Genomic DNA, 24,114 nt, shown 5'->3' on the forward strand with positions numbered 1-24,114 from the left:
AGGCAGAGAGATGGAGGGCTCTGCCCAGGCAGAGAGATTACCGTTCTTACTATTGCTACCCCACGATTTTTTTTCCACAAGTCTTGACTATCTTTGCCCAACCTCTTTTTCTGTTATTCCCAAACCAGCAGGTCAAGCAGTAGGACCGAAGGCTCTCAATGAATGATTTATACAAGAGAACCACGATGGTCAGATCAACATTAAAAACAAAGTGCAGTTTCCATAGGAAATACAGTCTCCGTTGGCCTTTCTTAAAAATAGTACACTGATCCCGGGACAGTTTGTTGTCGATGACTAGCCCAAGGTATTTGTACTCCTCCGCTATGTCAATGGGCTCTCCATTAATCAGTGATGGTGTGTCAATGGGCTCTCCTTTAATCAGTGATGGTGTGTCAATGGGCTCTCCTTTAATCAGTGATGGTGTGTCAATGGGCTCTCCTTTAATCAGTGATGGTGTGTCAATGGGCTCTCCTTTAATCAGTGATGGTGTGTCAATGGGCTCTCCTTTAATCAGTGATGGTGTGTCAATGGGCTCTCCTTTAATCAGTGATGGTGTGTCAATGGGCTCTCCTTTAATCAGTGATGGTGTGTCAATGGGCTCTCCTTTAATCAGTGATGGTGTGTCAATGGGCTCTCCTTTAATCAGTGATGGTGTGTCAATGGGCTCTCCTTTAATCAGTGATGGTGTGTCAATGGGCTCTCCTTTAATCAGTGATGGTGTGTCAATGGGCTCTCCTTTAATCAGTGATGGTGTGTCAATGGGCTCTCCTTTAATCAGTGATGGTGTGTCAATGGGCTCTCCTTTAATCAGTGATGGTGTGTCAATGGGCTCTCCTTTAATCAGTGATGGTGTGTCAATGGGCTCTCCTTTAATCAGTGATGGTGTGTCAATGGGCTCTCCTTTAATCAGTGATGGTGTGTCAATGGGCTCTCCTTTAATCAGTGATGGTGTGTCAATGGGCTCTCCTTTAATCAGTGATGGTGTGTCAATGGGCTCTCCTTTTATCAGTGATGGTGTGTCAATGGGCTCTCCTTTAATCAGTGATGGTGTGTCAATGGGCTCTCCTTTAATCAGTGATGGTGTGTCAATGGGCTCTCCTTTTATCAGTGATGGTGTGTCAATGGGCTCTCCTTTAATCAGTGATGGTGTGTCAATGGGCTCTCCTTTAATCAGTGATGGTGTGTCAATGGGCTCTCCTTTAATCAGTGATGGTGTGTCAATGGGCTCTCCTTTAATCAGTGATGGTGTGTCAATGGGCTCTCCTTTAATCAGTGATGGTGTGTCAATGGGCTCTCCTTTAATCAGTGATGGTGTGTCAATGGGCTCTCCTTTAATCAGTGATGGTGTGTCAATGGGCTCTCCTTTAATCAGTGATGGTGTGTCAATGGGCTCTCCTTTAATCAGTGATGGTGTGTCAATGGGCTCTCCTTTAATCAGTGATGGTGTGTCAATGGGCTCTCCTTTAATCAGTGATGGTGTGTCAATCACCGTGTCCTTTAAAAAAATAATAATTTGTTACTGTATTTAAAGTTAAGAGGGGATAACTCACACCAGACAGTAACGTCATTCGGAGCCGGTCCGTGCTCCGTCTCATCCCCTTCGAGAAGACTGACCAAAGTAGTATGGTCAGCATATTTGATCAGGTGTCGCCCTGGGAACCGGCTCTGGCAGCTGTCTGTATACAGTATGTATTGTACTGGTGAAAGAACACTGCCCTGTGGGGTTCCAACTGAAGCAGTGCTCACCTCAGAGTGTGTTGCCAACTCCTACCTGCTGAGACCTATCAGTTAGGAAGTTGGGACTCGATGCTTATCACACGGATCACCAAGTCTCCTCTGTCTGTCCAGTGAGGACCAACGGGATTGATTGTGTTAAATACAGAGGAGAAATCTCCAAACATGATACGCACATGGGTTTTACCACCCTCCAAATGCATGTACACCAGATGTAAGAGAGAGAGGATGGCATCATCTGTTCCTCTTTCTGACCCGGTAAACAGATTGGAGGAGGTCAGCAAGGTGACTGGTGTTGGTGAATGTCTTGATGATTTTAATCAAGAGAGAGATCAGAGCGACAGGTGTGTAATGATTTGATGCAGACGGATGAGAGTTTTTTTGGGGGGACAGATACAGCAATAGATTTCTTTCCATAAAGATGGAATTTCCAATGTATCAAGGGACCGCTGAAAGAGAGCTGAAGACACCTCTCAGCTGAGTGGAACAGTGGTTCAATACAGGACCACGGATGTTACCAGGCCCCCCGGGCTCTTTCGTGCTCCAGCGCTTTTGAAAAACTCGTTGTACGATTTTCTCATCGTTGACAAGCGCGCTCTTGGTTGCCATGACACCCTCCTCCAGACAGGCCAGGGGGAGCGGGGACGACCCCTGTTTCAAAGCGGGTGAAGAACTGTACAGAGTACTCCCTATACAGAGATACAAGTTACCATAGAGATCATACATCCGTACGAGTTCTCCTCGGTGAACAAGTTTCAGATAAATACCAAACCTGGATACTTTAGCAGTACTCTATCACTCATTCAGTAGTCAGTCCTCTGCATACTGTAACAGAGATATAGTCAGTCCTCTGGATACTGTAACAGAGATATAGTCAGTCCTCTGGATACTGTAACAGAGATATAGTCAGTCCTCTGGATACTGTAACAGAGATATAGTCAGTCCTCGGGATACTGTAACAGAGACACATTCAATAGTCAGTCCTCTGGATACTGTAACAGAGACACATTCAATAGTCAGTCCTCTGGATACTGTAACAGAGATATAGTCAGTCCTCTGGATACTGTAACAGAGATATAGTCAGTCCTCGGGATACTGTAACAGAGACACATTCAATAGTCAGTCCTCTGGATACTGTAACAGAGATATAGTCAGTCCTCTGGATACTGTAACAGAGATATAGTCAGTCCTCTTCATACTGTAACAGAGACACATTCAATAGTCAGTCCTCTGGATACTGTAACAGAGATATAGTCAGTCCTCTGGATACTGTAACAGAGATATAGTCAGTCCTCTGGATACTGTAACAGACTCATTCAATAGTCAGTCCTCTGGAGACTGTAACAGACTCATTCAATAGTCAGTCCTCTGGATACTGTAACAGAGATATAGTCAGTCCTCTGGATACTGTAACAGACTCATTCAATAGTCAGTCCTCTGGATACTGTAACAGAGATATAGTCAGTCCTCTGGATACTGTAACAGAGACTCATTCAATAGTCAGTCCTCTGGATACTGTAACAGAGAAATACATTTTGGCCCCTCAGAGGGGGAAGGGATGACTAGTCCTTAGGAATTGTCCTTTGTTCCTGGACCATTTTGTCATTCAACTCCAGTTGACAGAGAGCACATCAATGAGGGCCAAGCCTACACCAGACTTGGTACTTCCGTACCGCTTGCTGAGGGCCAAGCCGACACCAGACTTGGTACCTCCGTACCGCTTGCTGAGGGCCAAGCCTACACCAGACTTGGTGCTTTCGTACCGCTTGCTGAGGGCCAAGCCTACACCAGACTTGGTGCTTTCGTACCGCTTGCTGAGGGCCAAGCCTACACCAGACTTGGTACCTTCCGTACCACTTGCTGTGCGGTATCAGAGAGAACAGTCTATGACTTCGGTGGCTGGTGTCTTTGACGATGTTTAGGGCCTTCCTCTGACACCACCTGGTATAGAGGTCCTGGATGACAGGAAGCTTTGCCCCAGTGATGTACTGGGCTGTACGCACTACCCTCTAGCACCTTGCAGTCAGATGCCAAGCAGTTGCCGTACCAAGCGGTAATGCAGCTCTCAATGGTGCAGCTGTAGAACGACTCGAGTATCTGATCATGCCAAATCTTTTCAGTCTGCTGGGGGGGGGACGTTGTCGTGCCCTCTTCATGGCTGTGTTGGTGTGCGTGGACCATGATAGATCCTTAGTGATGTGGACACTGAGGAACTGGAAACTCTGGACCCGCTATAGCCCCGGCGATGTGAAGAGGGGCGTGCTCAACCCTCCTTTTCCTGTCGTCCACGATCAGCTCCTTTAGTCTTGCCGACATTGAGGGAGATTGATGTCCTGGCACCACACTGCCAAGTTTCTGACCTCCCTATAGGCTGTCTCATCGTCGTCGGTGATCCGGCTTACAACATTTGTGTCGTCAGCAAACTTAATGATGGTTTTGGCCACACAGTCGTGGGTGAACAGGAAGTACAGGAGGGGAGAAGACACACAACCCTGAAGGGACCCGTGTTGAGTGGCAGATGTGTTGTTACCTACCCGATGAGCTTGGAGGGCACTATGGCGTTGAATGCTGAGCTGTAGTCAATGCACAGCATTCTCACGTACCCGATGAGCTTGGAGGGCACTATGGCGTTGAATGCTGAGCTGTAGTCAATGCACAGCATTCTCACGTAGGTGTTCCTCTTGTCCAGGTGGGAAAGGGCAGTGTGGAGTGCAATAGAGATTGCATCATCTGTGGATCTGTTTGGGTTAGTGTGTTACCTCACTATGCTGTGTCCCCTTCAGCACTTCCAGGCCACGGTAGAGTCCCTGGAAGAGGGTTAGGGGATAGGGTAGGTGATAGGGTAGGGGTTACAGTAGGGGATAGGGTAGGGCTTAGGGTAGGGGATAGTGTAGGGGGTAGGGTAAGGGTTAGTGTGTTACCTCACTATGCTGTGTCCCCTTCAGCACTTCCAGGCCACGGTAGAGTCCTTGGAAGAGGAGGCAGCCAGTGAAAAGCAACAGCTGGTTGAGACCCACCTGGCTCGGGTAGAGGCCATGCTCAATGACCGCCGCCGCCTGGCGCTGGAGAACTACCTAGCCGCCCTGCAGGCTGACCCACCGAGGGTAGGTTACAGACAACACTCTGCTGCACATGGTCAGTCCCATGGAATCCTTCATCAGTCATCCATATAATCCCTGTTCCATGTTTTATCTAATACCAGTCATCCTCATGATCCCTGTTCCATGTTTTATCTAATACCAGTCATCCTCATGATCCCTGTTCCATGTTGTATCTAATACCAGTCATCCTCATGATCCCTGTCCCATGTTTTATCTAATACCAGTCATCCTCCATATAATCCCTGTTCCATGTTGTATCTAATACCAGTCATCCTCCATATAATCCCTGTTCCATGTTTTATCTAATACCAGTCATCCTCATGATCCCTGTTCCATGTTGTATCTAATACCAGTCATCCTCATGATCCCTGTTCCATGTTTTATCTAATACCAGTCATCCTCATGATCCCTGTTCCATGTTGTATCTAATACCAGTCATCCTCATGATCCCTGTTCCATGTTTTATCTAATACCAGTCATCCTCATGATCCCTGTTCCATGTTGTATCTAATACCAGTCATCCTCATGATCCCTGTTCCATGTTTTATCTAATACCAGTCATCCTCATGATCCCTGTTCCATGTTGTATCTAATACCAGTCATCCTCATGATCCCTGTTCCATGTTTTATCTAACACCAGTCATCCTCATGATCCCTGTTCCATGTTGTATCTAATACCAGTCATCCTCAAGATCCCTGTTCCATGTTTTATCTAATACCAGTCATCCTCCATATAATACCTGTTCCATGTTGTATCTAATACCAGTCATCCTCATGATCCCTGTTCCATGTTGTATCTAATACCAGTCATCCTCATGATCCCTGTTCCATGTTTTATCTAATACCAGTCATCCTCCATATAATCCCTGTTCCATGTTTTATCTAATACCAGTCATCCTCATGATCCCTGTTCCATGTTTTATCTAATACCAGTCATCCTCCATATAATCCCTGTTCCATGTTGTATCTAATACCAGTCATCCTCATGATCCCTGTTCCATGTTTTATCTAATACCAGTCATCCTCCATATAATCCCTGTTCCATGTTGTATCTAATACCAGTCATCCTCATGATCCCTGTTCCATGTTTTATCTAATACCAGTCATCCTCCATATAATCCCTGTTCCATGTTGTATCTAATACCAGTCATCCTCATGATCCCTGTTCCATGTTGTATCTAATACCAGTCATCCTCCATATAATCCCTGTTCCATGTTTTATCTAATACCAGTCATCCTCAAGATCCCTGTTCCATGTTGTATCTAATACCAGTCATCCTCAAGATCCCTGTTCCATGTTGTATCTAATACCAGTCATCCTCCATATAATCCCTGTTCCATGTTTTATCTAATACCAGTCATCCTCAAGATCCCTGTTCCATGTTGTATCTAATACCAGTCATCCTCATGATCCCTGTTCCATGTTTTATAGCTCTCATCTGATATCATGTGGTCCTCAGGCTGCCTGGGCACATGTCCTCACTCTCTGGGTGTTTCCCCAAATGGCACCCTAAACCTATTCTCTCTCTCTCCTTCCTGTCCTCTAGTCTCATGTGTCACACTACTGCCTATGGAAGAATCAAATTGATGTTCTAACCCCTCTCTCTCTTCTCCCTCGCCCCTCCGCACTCTCTACACTCCTCCCCCAGCCCCACCGTATCCTGCAGGCTCTGAGGCGGTATGTGCGCGCGGAGAACAAGGACCGTCAGCACACCATCCGCCACTACCAACACGTACTGGCTGTCGACCCTGAGAAGGCTGCCCAGATGAAGTCCCAGGTACACACCCTGACCCCTAACCCTGAACAGGTACACACCCTGACCCCTAACCCTGAACAGGTACACACCCTGACCCCTAACCCTGAACAGGTACACACCCTGACCCCTAACCCTGAACAGGTACACACCCTGACCCCTAACCCTGAACAGGTACACACCTTGGTACTCTATGCCCCGTTGCCTATTACAGACAACCCCCATCATTACTGACCAGACAGAAGTGAGCGGGACCATCATAAAAAGAGAGAGAGGATGAAATAGGGAGGGAGAAAGGCCATTATGTAATTTGTCTTTAACAACAGGAGCGTTGCCATTCATGCTAATACAGGAATTCTAGAAGGATGGAGTGATCTACAGTGAACCAGTGTTCTGTCATGGGAAGCTGATTCTAGAAGGATGGAGTGATCTACAGAACCAGTGTGCTGTCATGATCCTAGAAGTGTAGAAAAGGCCCATGGAGTTGGTGGAGTAATCCTGTAATTCATGGCCACTTTCTCAGCTGGGCTAGGGGTGCTTTAATTAGGTCAGGTGGAAATGTCCGACAGATCTCAACTCCATAAAGGGAGGAAATCGCCATCGCCCCGATCTCGCTGCTTTCTATTCCTTTACTCCGTCTAATCGAGACGTTCTGTGTGTCCATGAATCCACCACAGACTACCCAGTAAATATACCACTTTATGGTTAAAGGACTTCCTGCCTCAGTCTCATCCATTCCTCTGTCACCTGACCACCTGTTCACCTTCACTGTCAGTCATCCTACCTATTCAGCTACCCACACAGATTCCACTAATCTTTCAATGGTCCTTCGAGCAGGATGATGACTGAACCAAAGACAGTTGAAAAGGAAATGGAGAAGGAAGAATTGTCTCCACTGGAAGAAGAGAGGAGGTAAGAGCAGCTGAGGGAAACGTCTTGGATCAAATAAAAGATCCAGGAGCTAAGACTGAAGCAACAAAGAGGACTTCATCCTCCCCCACCAGCAGCACCAGACGAACCAGGCAAGCACCTGGTTATCTTAATGTTGTCGAGTTTCCCACATCAAAGGGCAAGCCCATCAGAGCTCAAAGTGGCAAAGGATCAACTATACGCTTCAGCCATCAACCATCCCCTCCAAGGACCGGAAACTGCTTTGGGACGGGAAAGTGGTCTACAGAAAGAACCCATGGAAGGTAACTCCCACCGCACAAGTCAATCAGCTTCCTGAGGCAGGCTCCGCTCACCCCTTAACTAATGGGAAATAGTCGAGGCACTCTAGACGGAGTGGATGTTCGACCGGTGGATACCCCTTTGGAAGTGGCCTATGCAGCACCAATTCACTAGCCCTCAGTGATTCACAGACCGCTGTCCTACAAGAGAGGATGAAACTATTAGCATTGGAGGAAAATGAACGTCAGATTGAGGCCCGTGTGCAGGCCTGTAGAGCTCGACAGGAACGGGAATTCATTGCCAAGGACCTGGCACAGCAGCGACGGCACCGTCAAGCCAGAAGGGAATTAGAGGAGGCGCGGATGGTCTCATTCTTCCTGGAGAGGAACGAACAGGGAGTTGACCTGACCACCCTTCCACATGGACCTGACCGGTCTGCCTTTCTTTCCCAATCTGCTCCTCTGGTACAGCATGGCACACAGTCCCCGGAGGCTCCGAGGTCAACAGCCAACACGGGGGACAGGCCGCTCCGCCAACGCCCTCTATAGACCTGCACATTGAGGAAACCCTGCAATCGCTGTAAGGAAATCCATCTCAGTGTTGCATGATGTAATTCCCCAAGCACAGAAGGAGCAGAGTATGGTCATGGTAGGAGCCACAAACGAGCTCTACCTCGACCAGCAGAACCGATCTCCAAGGGTCATGTTGAAGGTGGTAAAGGTCACTCTGCAAAGTGAAGGGCGGAGCATGGATACATTCGCTGTTCCAGATGATGGGTCTGAAAGAACAATCATTCTCCCGGCTTCCGCCTGTCAGCTTAACCTGGAGGAGACCCCAAGACCCTTAACCTCAGAACGGTGCGACATGATGTTATCCAAGTGAAAGGTTCTGTGTTTCACCTTCAGGACAGCGGGACGTGGCCTATATCATCACCAATGCCTTCACGGCAGATGGCCTGAATCTCGCAGAGCACTCCTGCCCAGTGAGTGTTCTACAGAAACAATATCCTAATCTCCGAGGATTGTCTCTTCCTAACCTGGCCAGGGTTTCACCACTCATTCTGATTGGGTCAGACTACCCACATCTCGTCACCCAAACTGAGCCTATACGAGCTGGACCAGAAGGAGGGCTCGTTGCTATCCATACGTTCTTGGGTTGGGCTGTGCAAGGTCCAGCCCATCTCCTTCTCTCCCCTCAAGCTGTACAGTCACAGAAAGTCCTCTCCTCTCACCAAGGAAATCCAGCTCCATCCCCCTGTGCAGCCACTGACCTCCTTCGTAATGTAGCTCTGGAAGATGGACACCTTCTCCAACCGGAAGCTACAGGAGGTCACTCGAGACATGACTCCTCTGCATTAGACCTCCTGGAGAAGAGCACCACTGAACTGGATGGCGTTCAGAGGTACGCGACCCCACTGCAACGGGTGCTCAAACCATCCTCCTCTGGCAACCACGACACGGGCTGTACTCCTACTACTGCATGAAACAGAGCATCGCCTGGTGAAGAATCCTGAGCTTGCTGAAGTTCATTACCTTGTGAAGGCAGGCTATGTCACCAAAGTGACAGCTCATAAAGAAGGAAACCCGCTCAGCGAATCCTGGTCCCTCACCATGTAATCCAGCAACACGGTGGGAAGTACAGACTTGTCTTCAGCTGTTCATTCCAAGCTGCTGGTCAAAGCTTGAATGACTGTCTACTCCCCGGACCAACCATAGGTCCTTCCTTGCTCTGTGTCCTTCTCCGGTTCCGGCAGCACTCTACAGCCATCAGTGGAGACATCAAAGCCATGTTTCATCAGATTCGTTTACTGCCTTCCGACACCACACTGCTCCGGTTCATATGGCGAGATATGGAATGAGACTCAGATCCCACAATTTATGAATGGCAAGTACTCCCATTTGGCACCACCTGCAGTCCTTGCTGTGTTATATAGTCTTTCTGCAGAGACACGCACGGGAGCACCCAGACAGTGACCCAGAGGTATGGGATTCAGTGGAAAATTCCTTCTGTGTGGATAACTGCTTACAGAGTGTCCCATTCACGGCTGAAGTGAAAGCACTCCTTGATAAAGTACGGAATCTCCTGTCCAAAGGGGGATTCGAGGTCAGACAGTGGGCAGGTGACAGAGCGGAGGTTATCCAGCACCTCCTGCCACAAGCCAAGTCCAGTAGCAGTGAACTATGGCTATCGCAGTCTGGCGCTAACCCACAAGAGCCCACGCTAGGACTGAGGTGGAGCTGCATACCGGATAACCTGGGGTTATAAGCACCGCTCAGCCCTGAGTACCGAAACCCACACTGTGCACCATCCATCGGACCCTGGCCAGTAAATACGATCCCCTTGGGTATATCCTGCCATACACAATCCAAACCAAAGTCTTAGTCCAGGACCTGTGGCAGACCGAGGGACTGGGATGAACCGATCCACCTAGTGGAACGATGGGTCTGTTGGAAAACAGAGTTAACGGAGCTCTCTGAAGTCCAAATGCTAAGATGGTCAGCACAGAGTGGTACATAACAACTGGGATCATGCCTGTAACTGCATGTGTTCTGTGACGCTTCGGAGCAAGCTTATGGGGCGGTTTCCTATCTTAGAGTGGAGGATAAGGCAGGCCACACCCATGTCTCCTTTGTCATGGCCAGGTCCAGTGTCGCACCTAAGAAGCAGTTGTCAATGCCTAGGCTGTAACTCAGCGCTGCCCTTTCCGGAGCCCAGATGGCCTCTACCTTTTGAGCTGAGCTCACCCTGCCAATCCAAAGGGTCATCTACTGGAGTGATTCGACCACTGTATTGACCTGGCTCAAGTCGGAGTCCTGCAGGTATAAGGTGTTCGTCGGAACTCGCATTGCGAAAATACAAGACTTAACAGACGTCCAGGACTGGAGGTATGTAGACAGCGTAAACAATCCTGCTGATGACGTTACTCGTGGTAAAACCCTTAAGGAACTGGCTCAACCCCATCGCTGTAACTTGGCACCACCATTCTTGTCCCAACCAGAGAACAAGTGGCTGACAGCCCCCAGTTGTGCGGCCCCTCCACAACCAACTGAAGCTCATCAGTTAAGGATGAGCCCAATGCTACAGCATCTCTACGGAACCAACAACAGCTCTCCCTGACCTAGCACAAACCAGACCGCAGATGGGGTGGCTTCCATACCCACCTCCCTCGCGGCAGAGACATGATTCCTCCAGCATGCACAAGCAGTAGACTTCCCTGAGGAGCTAAAAGCTCTGAAAGCCGGTAGGGAAGTGGCTAAGGACAGCCGTCTTCTCTCTCTTGCTCCAGAATATGACCCAATCCTCGGAGTGAAGTCTTGGATCCCGATGCAATCCACCCAATTATCATTGACTCCAGACACCCTATTTATCAGCCTCCTAATCAAGAGTTATGATAAGAGGCTTCTCCACCCAGGGCAGAGACTCTATGGGGAGATGAGGCGGTAGTACTGGATACTTGGAGAACGAGGAGCCATCCGTAAGCACCAATACACCTGCGTAGAATGTCAGAGATGGCGGGCCGGAGCCACGGTGCCCAAAATGGCAGATTTTCCCCCCTTCTCACATGCGCCTCCTCAAACCACCCTTCTGGTCAACAGGAGTAGATTGCTTGGGCCTCTTGACGATCAAGCTAGTCGTTGAGTGGAAAAGCGCCGGGGCGCGTTTGACAACTAGATGTGTCCACCTGGACCGACTGGAGAGTTTGGATACTGAAGCCTTCCTCATGGCCCTACGGCGGTTTATCTCCCGACGAGGGAAACCCTACGAGATCCTGGCTGACAGAGGTACGAACTTCAAGGCAGGAGAAGCCAGGTTGGAGGAAGCCTTCCAAGCCATGGAACCCAGCCTCCAGGATCAACTGATGGACCAACAAATCTCATTCAAATTTAACCCTCCAGGAGCTCTTCATTTTGGAGGAACATGGGAGCGAGAGATCTGTAAAGACGGTCTTACAAGTCGTCCTGCGGGACCAAACTGTCACAGAAACTGTCTTGCAGACCGTCCTGATAGAGGTGGAAGGGATTCTGAACTCCAAACCCTTGGGATATCTCTCTGCAGACATCGCTGACCCCGATCCGGTTACACCGAATATGCTCTTGATGACGCCGAGATGCGTCACTTCCTCAAGCCATGTATGCTGATACCAACCTCGTAGGCAGACGCCAGTGGCGACACAGCCAGATGTTGCCTGACCATTTCTGGGCCCGATTAATTCGGGATTACCTACCAAGCAAACAGCACAGAGGGAAATGGCGGAGAGAAATGGCCAGCCTGGAAACTGGCCAAGTAGTAATGATAGTGGACCCTCAGCTGCCTCGAGCCTCCTGGCCAGTGGGCCATATCACTAAGACCATGCCTGGGACCGATGGTCGTGTTAGATCAGTGGAGATCCAGGTAAAGAACCAGACATATATCCGGCCAGTTGCCCGACTAATTCCTCTCCCTGAGATGACAGAGGACGGTGAGCAATGAGCCTTTTTTTGAGGAGTGTGGAATTTAACACATTTCCGGGGTGGCTGTAGAAAAGGCCCATGGAGTTGGTGGAAGAATCCTGTAATTCATGGCCACTTGCTCAGCTGGGTTAGGGGTGCTTTAATTAGGTCAGGTGGAAATGTCCATAACTCCATAAAGGGAGGAAATCGCCATCGCCCCCATCTCGCTGCTTTCACTTCCTTTACTCCGTCTAATCCAGAATTTCTGTGCATCCATGAATCCACCACAGCCTACCCAGTAAATATACCACTTTATGGTTAAAGGACTTCCTGCCTCAGTCTCATCCATTCCTCTGTCACCTGATCCGTGACCACCTGTTCACCTTCACTGTCAGTCATCCTACCTGTCCAGCTACTCACACAGATTCCACTAATCTTTCAAGAAGGATGGAGTGATCTACAGTGAACCAGAGTTCTGTCATGGGAAGCTGATTTCTGTAGTTCATCTTGTTGGAGTTGTTTATTTCTCTTCTCTACATCCTGTTTATCAGCAGCTGTAAATTCTCTCTTCAGCCATCAAATCCCCCTGACGTTCTAGCGACATTCAGCTCTGCATGTCAGCTAAGCCAAACAGACTGGAACATTGTGAGCTTTGAAGTCTCTTTTCTTGTGTAAATTTGACATGTGACTCCAAAGTACATTCTAAGAAAAGCCTTTGTGCTTTGTGAGGGCTGGCATTATGGTCTGTTTTATATAACCGTAACAGTTATTGGAGTGCCTGGGATTAACCCGGCTCTCTGTCCATTCCTACAGTGGCTATTCCTTTAAAAGTTGTCATACTACTGCACAGCTTGCATGATGTCATAGTATTTTACTGTCATCCATAGTTGGGCCCCCAGAGGGCATATTTGAGAAGCTTGTTGGTGTTTGTTTACTATTCCAAATGATCCTCTAGACTTTGTGATTGCTGTCAGGGGTCCAGACATTATGATTGCTGTAACCGATCAGGAAGAGCATATTCCAAGGTTTTTAATGAACCTAGTTTTGCCAAACAACACAAAATATTTTCCAGATGGTCTCTGTTTCAAAATGTAACGTTTTCCTAGAATAAATAACCCCAGCGACTGATGACAACACCCATCCGGAGGCAAATATCAAATATCCATCTAGAGGCAAATTTAAATACCTTTCTGGAGGCAAATTTCATACCCATCTGGAGGCAAATATCAACACCCATCTGGAGGCAAATATCAACACCCATCTGGAGGCAAATATCAACACCCATCTGGAGGCAAATATCAACACCCATCTGGAGGCAAATATCAACACCCATCTGGAGGCAAATATCAACTCCCATCTGGAGGCAAATATCAACTCCCATCTGGAGGCAAATATCAACTCCCATCTGGAGGCAAATATCAACTCCCATCTGGAGGCAAATATCAACGCCCATCTGGAGGCAAATATCAACGCCCATCTGGGGGCAAATGTCAATGTCCATTTGGAGGCAAATATCAACGCCCATCTGGGGGCAAATATCAAAGCCCATCTGGGGGCAAATGTCAAAGCCCATCTGGGGCAAATATCAAAGCCCAATCTGGGGGCAAATATCAAAGCCCATCTGGGGGCAAATATCAAAGCCCATCTGGGGGCAAATATCATAGCCCATCTGGAGGCAAATATCAATGTCCATTTGGAGGCAAATATCAAAGCCCATCTGGGGGCAAATATCAAAGCCCATCTGGGGGCAAATATCAAAGCCCATCTGGGGGCAAATATCAACGCCCATCTGGGGGCAAATATCAATTCCCATCCGGGGGCAAATATCAATTCCCATCCGGGGGCAAATATCAATTCCCATCCGGGGGCAAATATCAATTCCCATCCGGGGGCAAATATCATGCCCATCTGGGGGCAAATATCAATTCCCATCTGGGGGCAAATATCAATGTCCATCCGGGGGCAAATATCAATGCCCATCTGGAGGCAAATATTAATGTCCATCTGGGGGCAAATATCAATGTCCATCTGGGGGCAAATATCAAAGCCCATCCCGAGGCAAATATCAATGCCCATCTCGAGGAAAATATCAATGTCCATCCGGGGGCAAATATCAAACCCATCCGGGGGCAAATATCAATTCCCATCCGGGGGCAAATATCAATTCCCATCCGGGGGAAAATATCATTTCCCATCTGGGGGCAAATATCAATGTCCATCTGGGGGCAAATATCATTGTCCATCTGGGGGCAAATATCAAAGCCCATCCCGAGGCAAATATCAATGTCCATCTGGGGGCAAATATCAATGTCCATCTGGGGGCAAATATCAATGCCCATCTGGGGGCAAATATCAATGTCCATCTGGGGGCAAATATCAAAGCCCATCTCGAGGCAAATGTCAATGTCCATCTGGGGGCAAATGTCAATGTCCATCTGGGGGCAAATATCAAAGCCCATCTGGGGGCAAATATCAAAGCCCATCTGGGGGCAAATATCAACGCCCATCTGGGGGCAAATATCAAGGTCCATCTGGGGGCAAATATCAAGGTCCATCTGGGGGCAAATAACATTGCCCATCTCGAGGCAAATATCAATGTCCATCTGGGGGCAAATATCAAAGCCCATCTGGGGGCAAATGTCAAAGCCCATCTGGGGGCAAATATCAAAGCCCATCCGGAGGCAAATATCATACCCATCTGGAGGCAAATATCATTGTCCATCTGGGGGCAAATATCAATGCCCATCTCGAGGCAAATATCATTGCCCATCTCGAGGCAAATATCAATGTCCATCTGGGGGCAAATATCAAATCCCATGTGGGGGCAAATATCATGCCCATCTGGGGGCAAATATCATTGGCCATCTGGAGACAAATATCAACACCCATCTGGAGGCAAATATCAATGTCCACCTGGGGGCAAATATCATTGCCCATCTCGAGGCAAATATCAATGTCCATCTGGGGGCAAATATCAAAGCCCATCCGGGGCAAATATCAATGTCCATCTGGAGGCAAATATCAATGTCCATCTGGAGACAAATATCAATGCCCATCTGGGGGCAAATATCAATGCCCATCTGGGGGCAAATATCAATGTCCACCTGGGGGCAAATATCAAAGCCCATCTGGAGGCAAATATCATTGCCCATCTCGAGGCAAATATCAATGTCCATCTGGGGGCAAATATCAATGCCCACCTGGAGGCAAATATCAACCCTCCATCTGGGGGCCAATATCAATTCCCATCTGGGGGCAGATATCAAACCCATCTGGGGGCAAATATCAATGTCCATCTGGGGGCAAATATCAATGTCCATCTGGGGGCAGATCTCCTTTCTGCTGTATTCCGTTATATTCGATCCTGTTTCTATTGTATAGGGCTGGGGAATGTAAGCATGTGATTGGCAGGCTACTGGTTGGCAGGCTACTGGTTGGCAGGCTAATGGAGATTCAGTGAAAAATAAAAAATATGATTGATTTATCAAGACCAGTCCCCCATGCTTGTCTCAGAGCTGTAGTATAGTTGACCACTGGTTGGCTATTTCTTCAAAACAATTGGATGGCTTTGGGAGTTTCAGTAAGCAACAACTTGTTGCCTTCATTAGCCTACTTTTTTTCCAATATTTCTGTCATTCAGTGATATTTTTTCCCGTAGTTATGGATCTATCCAGATGTGGTTACAGAACAGTGCATGTGGTAGGCTATGCAAAGAGATGGGAGAAGTGACATGCCTGGCAAACATCCAGGCATGTTGTCCTGCTGATAGCCCATTGAGAATCGATGGTCTCACTGTCCCTGTCTGTCTCTTCAGCTCAGAAGGGCAGACTTACTGGCGGAGAGAAATCTCTATGTAATTGTAGAACTAGTCTGTTTGTCAAACATCAAGTGGAAAGTTTACGTGTGTGTTTTGGAGCATGTTGTAAAGGGACATTGTCATTCGTTAGCTGTGGGACATTTGCATCTCTGGACAAAGAGTAGGGCCTAGATTAAATCAGATCAAGCGTTATCCTACAATAGGCAACACTCAGCTGGTGTGTTTTGACGGTGTCGGAGGTGTGACTGTTAGAACTGTCAAATCAGTGAGCAGCTGTTTGTGCGATCATTGTCACGAAGTCACAACCGTGTGTGTGTGTGTCCTATCTCAGGTGATGACCCACCTACGTGTGATCGAGGAGAGGATGAATCAGAGTCTGTCTCTGCTCTACAAGGTTCCCTACGTTGCCGAGGAGATCCAGGATGAGATTGGTGAGTGCTGCACACACACACACACACACACTGGCCACACACACGTCCTGGCCGGCCGACCAGGACGGAAGGGGCCGACCGACCAGGACGGAAATGTATGGAAAACTGAACTGCACAGCTTCCAGAAAACAGTCCCTTTCAAACTAGAGGTTTCGTGGCTAATTGACGTAAGACAGTAATTCTGCTCCTAGATGGTGCATGTAGGAACTACACAGTGACACATCCAGCCCAAAGAGGGACGGTTAAAACATACTTACTAGTCACCCACGTTCTGGAACATGTCTCTTTTAAATCCATCTCTGAACAATGTCCCTTATTAACCTGACTGGAGTTTTCACCTGCTTGTATGTCGTCCTATTAACCTGACTGTAGTTTTCACCTGCTTGTATGTTGTCCTATTAACCTGACTGTAGTTTTCACCTGCTTGTATGTTGTCCTATTAACCTGCCTGGAGTCGTCCTATTAACCTGACTGTAGTCGTCCTATTAACCTGCCTGGAGTCGTCCTATTAACCTGCCTGGAGTCGTCCTATTAACCTGCCTGGAGTCGTCCTATTAACCTGACTGTAGTCGTCCTATTAACCTGACTGTAGTCGTCCTATTAACCTGCCTGTAGTCGTCCTATATAAAAGTGGATGTTGCTGTCCAGTTGATGAGTTTACCACTGTTTGAAAAGTAAGTGGTCCTGTAGTGTGAATACCAAATAACAACAACGAATACTGCTACAAACTAGCCTTTTTAGGTATTCAGAGATGAGGTTAGCATCATCTTTAGCATGCTCTCGCTACGCTAATACAGTAGCTGACAGTACTTTTATTTCCATGATGGATAAAAACGTTCTCATGCCTCTCTTAATGATAATAATAATAATAATTTATTCTACTTCTGAAGCGCTTTTCATTTACAGAAATCCTCTCAAAGCACTTGAAAACAGGAACCGGAATCAAATAACAGGAACCGGAATCAAATAACAGGAACCGGAATCAAATAACAGGAACCGGAATCAAATAACAGGAACAGGAATCAAATAACAGGAACCGGAATCAAATAACAGGAACCGGAATCAAATAACAGGAACCGGAATCAAATAACAGGAACCGGAATCAAATAACAGGAACCGGAATCAAATAACAGGAACCGGAATCAAATAACAGGAACCGGAATCAAATAACAGGAACCGGAATCAAATAACAGGAACCGGAATCAAATAACAGGAACCGGAATCAAATAACAGGAACCGGAATCAAATAACAGGAACCGGAATCAAATAACAGGAACCGGAATCAAATAACAGGAACCGGAATCAAATAACAGGAACCGGAATCAAATAACAGGAACCGGAATCAAATAACAGGAACCGGAATCAAATAACAGGAACCGGAATCAAATAACAGGAACAGGAATCAAATAACAGGAACCGGAATCAAATAACAGGAACCGGAATCAAATAACAGGAACCGGAATCAGATAAAAGGACAAGAATCAGATAAAACAGCTATATGACAGTGTTAAGTCTGTGCTATGATTTTTGACAAGTTTTGGAACATTTAGTTGTTTCTAGCCCCCCAACAGGCTGAACCAGGAGGATGTGGTCAACGGCAGGAGATGAGAAGGCCCTCCGTAGGCAGGCAGCACAGTTCACTCTTCATTCAAGGCATCTCACCGGCTCTTTGCCATCCCTGCCGCCTGACTGCGACTGCTCTGTAGCCGTTGACTCGTTATGGCGGTCTCTCCGATCACTCGGGATGACAGTCTGCTCATACCCCTTGGAGGAAACCTCCTTAGTGATGAAGGCTCGCCATGCGTTTTGTAGTCTTCCTCACTGGGCCAGGAGACTGTAGAAATAACAAAAATAGGCCGGTTGAGCGATATTTTTTTTAAACCTTTATTTAACCTTTATTGAACCAGGCAAGTCAGTTAAGAACAAATTCTTATTTTCAATGACGGCCTAGGAACAGTGGGTTACCTGCCTGTTCAGGGGCAGAACGACAGTCAGCTCGGAGATTTGCAACCTTCCGATTTATTAGCCCAACGTTCTAACCACTAGGCTACCCTGCCGCCTCTACACTCTAACCACTAGGCTACCCTGCCGCCTCTACACTCTAACCACTAGGCTACCCTGCCGCCTCTACACTCTAACCACTAGGCTACCCTGCCGCCTCTACACTCTAACCACTAGGCTACCCTGCCGCCTCTACACTCTAACCACTAGGCTACCCTGCCACCTCTACACTCTAACCACTAGGCTACCCTGCCGCCTCTACACTCTAACCACTAGGCTACCCTGCCGCCTCTACACTCTAACCACTAGGCTACCCTGCCGCCTCTACACTCTAACCACTAGGCTACCCTGCCGCCTCTACACTCTATCCACTAGGCTACCCTGCCGCCTCTACACTCTATCCACTAGGCTACCCTGCCGCCTCTACACTCTAACCACTAGGCTACCCTGCCACCTCTACACTCTAACCACTAGGCTACCCTGCCGCCTCTACACTCTATCCACTAGGCTACCCTGCCGCCTCTACACTCTAACCACTAGGCTACCCTGCCCCCTCTACACTCTAACCACTAGGCTACCTGCCGCCTCTACACTCTAACCACTAGGCTACCCTGCCCCCTCTACACTCTAACCACTAGGCTACCCTGCCCCCTCTACACTCTAACCACTAGGCTACCTGCCGCCTCTACACTCTAACCACTAGGCTACCTGCCGCCTCTACACTCTAACCACTAGGCTACCTGCCCCCTCTACACTCTAACCACTAGGCTACCCTGCCGCCTCTACACTCTAACCACTAGGCTACCCTGCCGCCTCTACACTCTAACCACTAGGCTACCCTGCCCCCTCTACACTCTAACCACTAGGCTACCCTGCCGCCTCTACACTCTAACCACTAGGCTACCCTGCCGCCTCTACACTCTAACCACTAGGCTACCCTACCACCTCTACACTCTAACCACTAGGCTACCTGCCGCCTCTACACTCTAACCACTAGGCTACCCTGCCGCCTCTACACTCTAACCACTAGGCTACCCTGCCGCCTCTACACTCTAACCACTAGGCTACCCTGCCGCCTCTACACTCTAACCACTAGGCTACCCTGCTGCCTCTACACTCTAACCACTAGGCTACCCTGCCGCCTCTACACTCTAACCACTAGGCTACCCTGCCGCCTCTACACTCTAACCACTAGGCTACCCTGCCGCCTCTACACTCTAACCACTAGGCTACCCTGCTGCCCCGATGTTGTTTTGAACATCAAATCACAGGAAAATCCTGGCCCAAATTACATCCAGGGACCTGGTCAAATATATTAGTAAATCCCTCTCTGTCTGTCTGTGGCTGAGCAGGTAATGAGGAGGTAATGGAGCTTCATAGCATAAATACAGAACAGTATATTCGTTATGCTTCTCAGTGTGTCTCAGCTTGGGAAACTAAACCCGCAGAACTCTGCAACATTTGGTCTGTGTTCCGTTTGACTCACGTAGGACTGTGAACTCAAAACTTATACAAGATGAGAGGAAACGAAATGAGAGGAGCAGGGAGGTTTGGGGATCTGAAATGTCTTCCTGCTGCGTCTCTAGATGTTTGTCGTTTTTGATTTAGATTTGTAAAAGAGGTGTGTGTGTGGGGGTGTGGGGGGGGGGGGGGGGTGCGCGCATCTACTGTAGATTAAAGTGGGATGCTTTGACAGAACTGGGTCACAGTACAGTACTGTTTCTCTTTCTCTCTGTATCTGTGTGTCTGTCTCTAGCTCTCTCTCTCTGTATCTGTGTGTCTGTCTCTAGCTCTCTCCCTCTCTCTCTGTGTGTCTGTCTCTAGCTCTCTCCCTCTCTCTCTGTGTGTCTGTCTCTAGCTCTCTCCCTCTCTCTCTGTGTGTCTGTCTCTAGCTCTCTCCCTCTCTCTCTGTGTGTTTGTCTCTAGCTCTCTCCCTCTCTCTCTGTGTGTTTGTCTCTAGCTCTCTCCCTCTCTCTCTGTGTGTCTGTCTCTAGCTCTCTCCCTCTCTCTCTGTGTGTCTGTCTCTAGCTCTCTCCCTCTCTCTCTGTGTGTCTGTCTCTAGCTCTCTCCCTCTCTCCCTGTGTGTCTGTCTCTAGCTCTCTCCCTCTCTCTCTGTGTCTGTCTCTAGCTCTCTCCCTCTCTCTCTCTGTGTCTGTCTCTAGCTCTCTCCCTCTCTCTCTGTGTCTGTCTCTAGCTCTCTCCCTCTGTGTCTGTGTGTCTGTCTCTAGCTCTCTCCCTCTCTCTCTGTGTGTCTGTCTCTAGCTCTCTCTCTCTGTATCTGTGTGTCTGTCTCTAGCTCTCTCCCTCTCTCCCTGTGTGTCTGTCTCTAGCTCTCTCCCTCTCTCCCTGTGTGTCTGTCTCTAGCTCTCTCCCTCTCTCTCTGTGTGTTTGTCTCTAGCTCTCTCCCTCTCTCTCTGTGTGTCTGTCTCTAGCTCTCTCCCTCTCTCTCTGTGTCTGTCTCTAGCTCTCTCCCTCTGTGTCTGTGTGTCTGTCTCTAGCTCTCTCCCTCTCTCTGTCTGTGTGTCTGTCTCTAGCTCTCTCCCTCTCTCTCTGTCTGTGTGTCTGTCTCTAGCTCTCTCCCTCTCTCTCTGTGTGTCTGTCTCTAGCTCTCTCTCTGTGTGTCTGTCTCTAGCTCTCTCTCTCTCTGTGTCTGTGTGTCTGTCTCTAGCTCTCTCTCTCTCTCTGTGTGTCTGTCTCTAGCTCTCTCTCTCTGTATCTGTGTGTCTGTCTCTAGCTCTCTCTCTCTCTGTGTCTGTGTGTCTGTCTCTAGCTCTCTCTCTCTCTGTGTGTCTGTCTCTAGCTCTCTCTCTCTCTGTGTGTCTGTCTCTAGCTCTCTCTCTCTGTGTGTCTGTCTCTAGCTCTCTCTCCCTGTGTGTCTGTCTCTAGCTCTCTCTCCCTGTGTGTCTGTCTCTAGCTCTCTCTCCCTGTGTGTCTGTCTCTAGCTCTCTCTCCCTGTGTGTCTGTCTCTAGCTCTCTCTCTCTCCCTGTGTGTCTGTCTCTAGCTCTCTCTCTCTCCCTGTGTGTCTGTCTCTAGCTCTCTCTCTCTCCCTGTGTGTCTGTCTCTAGCTCTCTCTCTCTCCCTGTGTGTCTGTCTCTAGCTCTCTCTCTCTCCCTGTGTGTCTGTCTCTAGCTCTCTCTCTCTCCCTGTGTGTCTGTCTCTAGCTCTCTCTCTCTCCCTGTGTGTCTGTCTCTAGCTCTCTCTCTCTCTGTATCTGTGTGTCTGTCTCTAGCTCTCTCTCTCTCTCTCTCTCTCTCTCTCTCTCTCTCTCTCTCTGTGTCTGTCTCTAGCTCTCTCTCCATGTGTGTCTGTCTCTAGCTCTCTCTCTCTGTATCTGTGTGTCTGTCTCTAGCTCTCTCTCTCTGTATCTGTGTGTCTGTCTCTAGCTCTCTCTCTCTATCAATTCAATTTAAGGGTCTTTATTGTCATGGGGGAAACATATGTTAATATTGCCAAAGCAAGTGAAGTAGATAATAAACAAAAGTGAAATAAACAATAAACATGAACAGTAAATATTACCCTCACAGAAGCTCCAAAAGAATAAAGATATTAAAATGTTAAAGGGAAAATAAATCAACATAAATTGTTATTTATATTTACAATGGTGTTTGTTCTTCACTGGTTGCCCTTTTCTCGTGGCAACAGGTCACAAATCTTGCTGCTGTGATGGCACACTGTGGTATTTCACCCAGTAGATATGGGAGTTTATCAAAATTGGGTTTGTTTTCTAATTCTTTGTGGATCTGTGTAATCTGAGGGAAATATGTCTCTCTAATATGGTCATACATTGGGCAGGAGGTTAGGAAGTGCAGCTCAGTTTCCACCTCATTTTGTGGGCAGTGTGCACATAGCCTAGCCTGTCTTCTCTTGAGAGCCATGTCTGCCTACGGCGGCCTTTCTCAATAGCAAGGCTATGCTCACTGAGTCTGTACATAGTCAAAGCTTTCCTTAAGTTTGGGTCAGTCACAGTGGTCAGGTATTCTGTGTTTAGGGTCAAATAGCATTCTAGTTTGCTCTGTTTTTTTGTTAATTCTTTCCAATGTGTTAAGTAATTATCTTTTTGTTTTCTCATGATTTGGTTGGGTCTAATTGTGTTTCTATCCTGGGGCTCTGTATGGTGTGTTTGTGTTTTGTGAACAGAGCCCCAGGACCAGCTTGATTAGGGGACTCTTCTCCAGGTTCATCTCTCTGTAGGTGATGGCTTTGTTATGGAAGGTTTGGGAATCACTTCCTTTTAGGTGGTTGTAGAATTTAATGTCTCTTTTCTGGATTTTGATACTTAGCGGGTATCGGCCTAATTCTGCTCTGCATGCATTATTTTGTGTTTTACGTTGTACACGGGATATGTTTGCAGAATCTGCATGCAGAGTCTTAATTTGGTGTTTGTCCCATTTTGTGAAGTCTTGGTTGGTGAGCGGACTCCAGACATCACAACCATAAAGGGCAATGGGCTCTATGACTGATTCAAGTATTTTAAGCCAGATCCTAATTGGTATGTCGAATTTTATGTTCCTTTTGATGGCATAGAATGCCCTTCTTGCCTTGTCTGTCAGATCATTCACAGCTTTGTGGAGTTACCTCTGGTGCTGATGTTTAGGCAGAGGTATGTATAGTTTTTTGTGTGCTCTAGGGCAACGGTGTCTAGATGGAATTTGTATTTGTGGTCCTGGTGACTGGACCTTTTTTGGAACACCATTATTTTTGTCTTACTGAGACGTACTGTCAGGGCCCAGGTCTGACAGAATCTGTGCAGAAGATCTAGGTGCTGCTGTCGGCCCTCCTTTGTTGGGGACAGGAGCACCAGGTCATCAGCAAACAGTAGACATTTGACTTCACATTCTAGTAGGGTGAGGCCGGGTGCTGCAGACTGTTCTAGTGCCCTTTCCAATTCGTTGGATTGCCAGAATGCGTACTCAGAGAATGCGTTGGCCAGCAGTGTCAACCAATTTTCAACCTCTCCCTGACCCTGGTCCCTGGTCTGACCTCTCCCTGACCCAGTCTGTTATATCTACATGTTTCAGACAGACCACCATAGTCCTTGTGCCCAAGACCACCAAGGTAACCGGCCTAAATGACTACCGCCCCGTAAAACTCGCATCTATAGCCATGAAATTCTTTCGAAAGGCTGGTCATGTCTCACAACAACACCGTCATCCCAGACACCCTGGATCCACTACATCCCAGACACCCTGGATCCACTACATCCCAGACACCCTGGATCCACTACATCCCAGACACCCTGGATCCACTACATCCCAGACACCCTGGATCCACTACATCCCAGACACCCTGGATCCACTACATCCCAGACACCCTGGATCCACTACAATCCACATATGTATCAAAAGGTTTGTTCATTAAAGTCAAGCGTTTCAAAACACATTTGCAGCGTTGGTTAACTGTTGAGGTGCCTCGAGGTTGAACAGCCTTTTCCGTCCAGGTTGAACAGCCTTTTCCGTCCAGGTTGAACAGCCTTTTCCGTCCAGGTTGAACAGCCTTTTCCGCCCTGGTTGGCCAGCCAATTGTGTTTTTAGTTCTGATGCGCCCTACTGCTGGAACAATCTGCAGATCTTGTTGAAACGGGATGTTCTAGTGCCGCTCAGGCAGGTTAGGGTATTATCTATGATTTTGTATTTGAGAAATGTTTTGTTGTATTTTATCTGTTGCTTGTAATTCTA

At 47.9% G+C, this 24,114-nt stretch overlaps 1 protein-coding gene across 1 annotated transcript in view; it reads left to right on the forward strand.

Annotated features, from left to right (window-relative positions):
* The window catches only part of aplp2 (amyloid beta (A4) precursor-like protein 2), a 153,899-nt gene that overhangs the window by 78,157 nt on the left and 51,628 nt on the right, over positions 1-24,114 (forward strand). Inside the window, 3 exon segments of the mRNA XM_031795324.1 lie at positions 4,680-4,838; positions 6,485-6,613; positions 16,338-16,437. Of these exon segments, the coding sequence (XP_031651184.1) occupies positions 4,680-4,838; positions 6,485-6,613; positions 16,338-16,437 (388 nt within the window).

This window comes from Oncorhynchus kisutch, linkage group LG18, assembly GCF_002021735.2.
Source record: "Oncorhynchus kisutch isolate 150728-3 linkage group LG18, Okis_V2, whole genome shotgun sequence".
Taxonomy (NCBI): domain Eukaryota; kingdom Metazoa; phylum Chordata; class Actinopteri; order Salmoniformes; family Salmonidae; genus Oncorhynchus; species Oncorhynchus kisutch.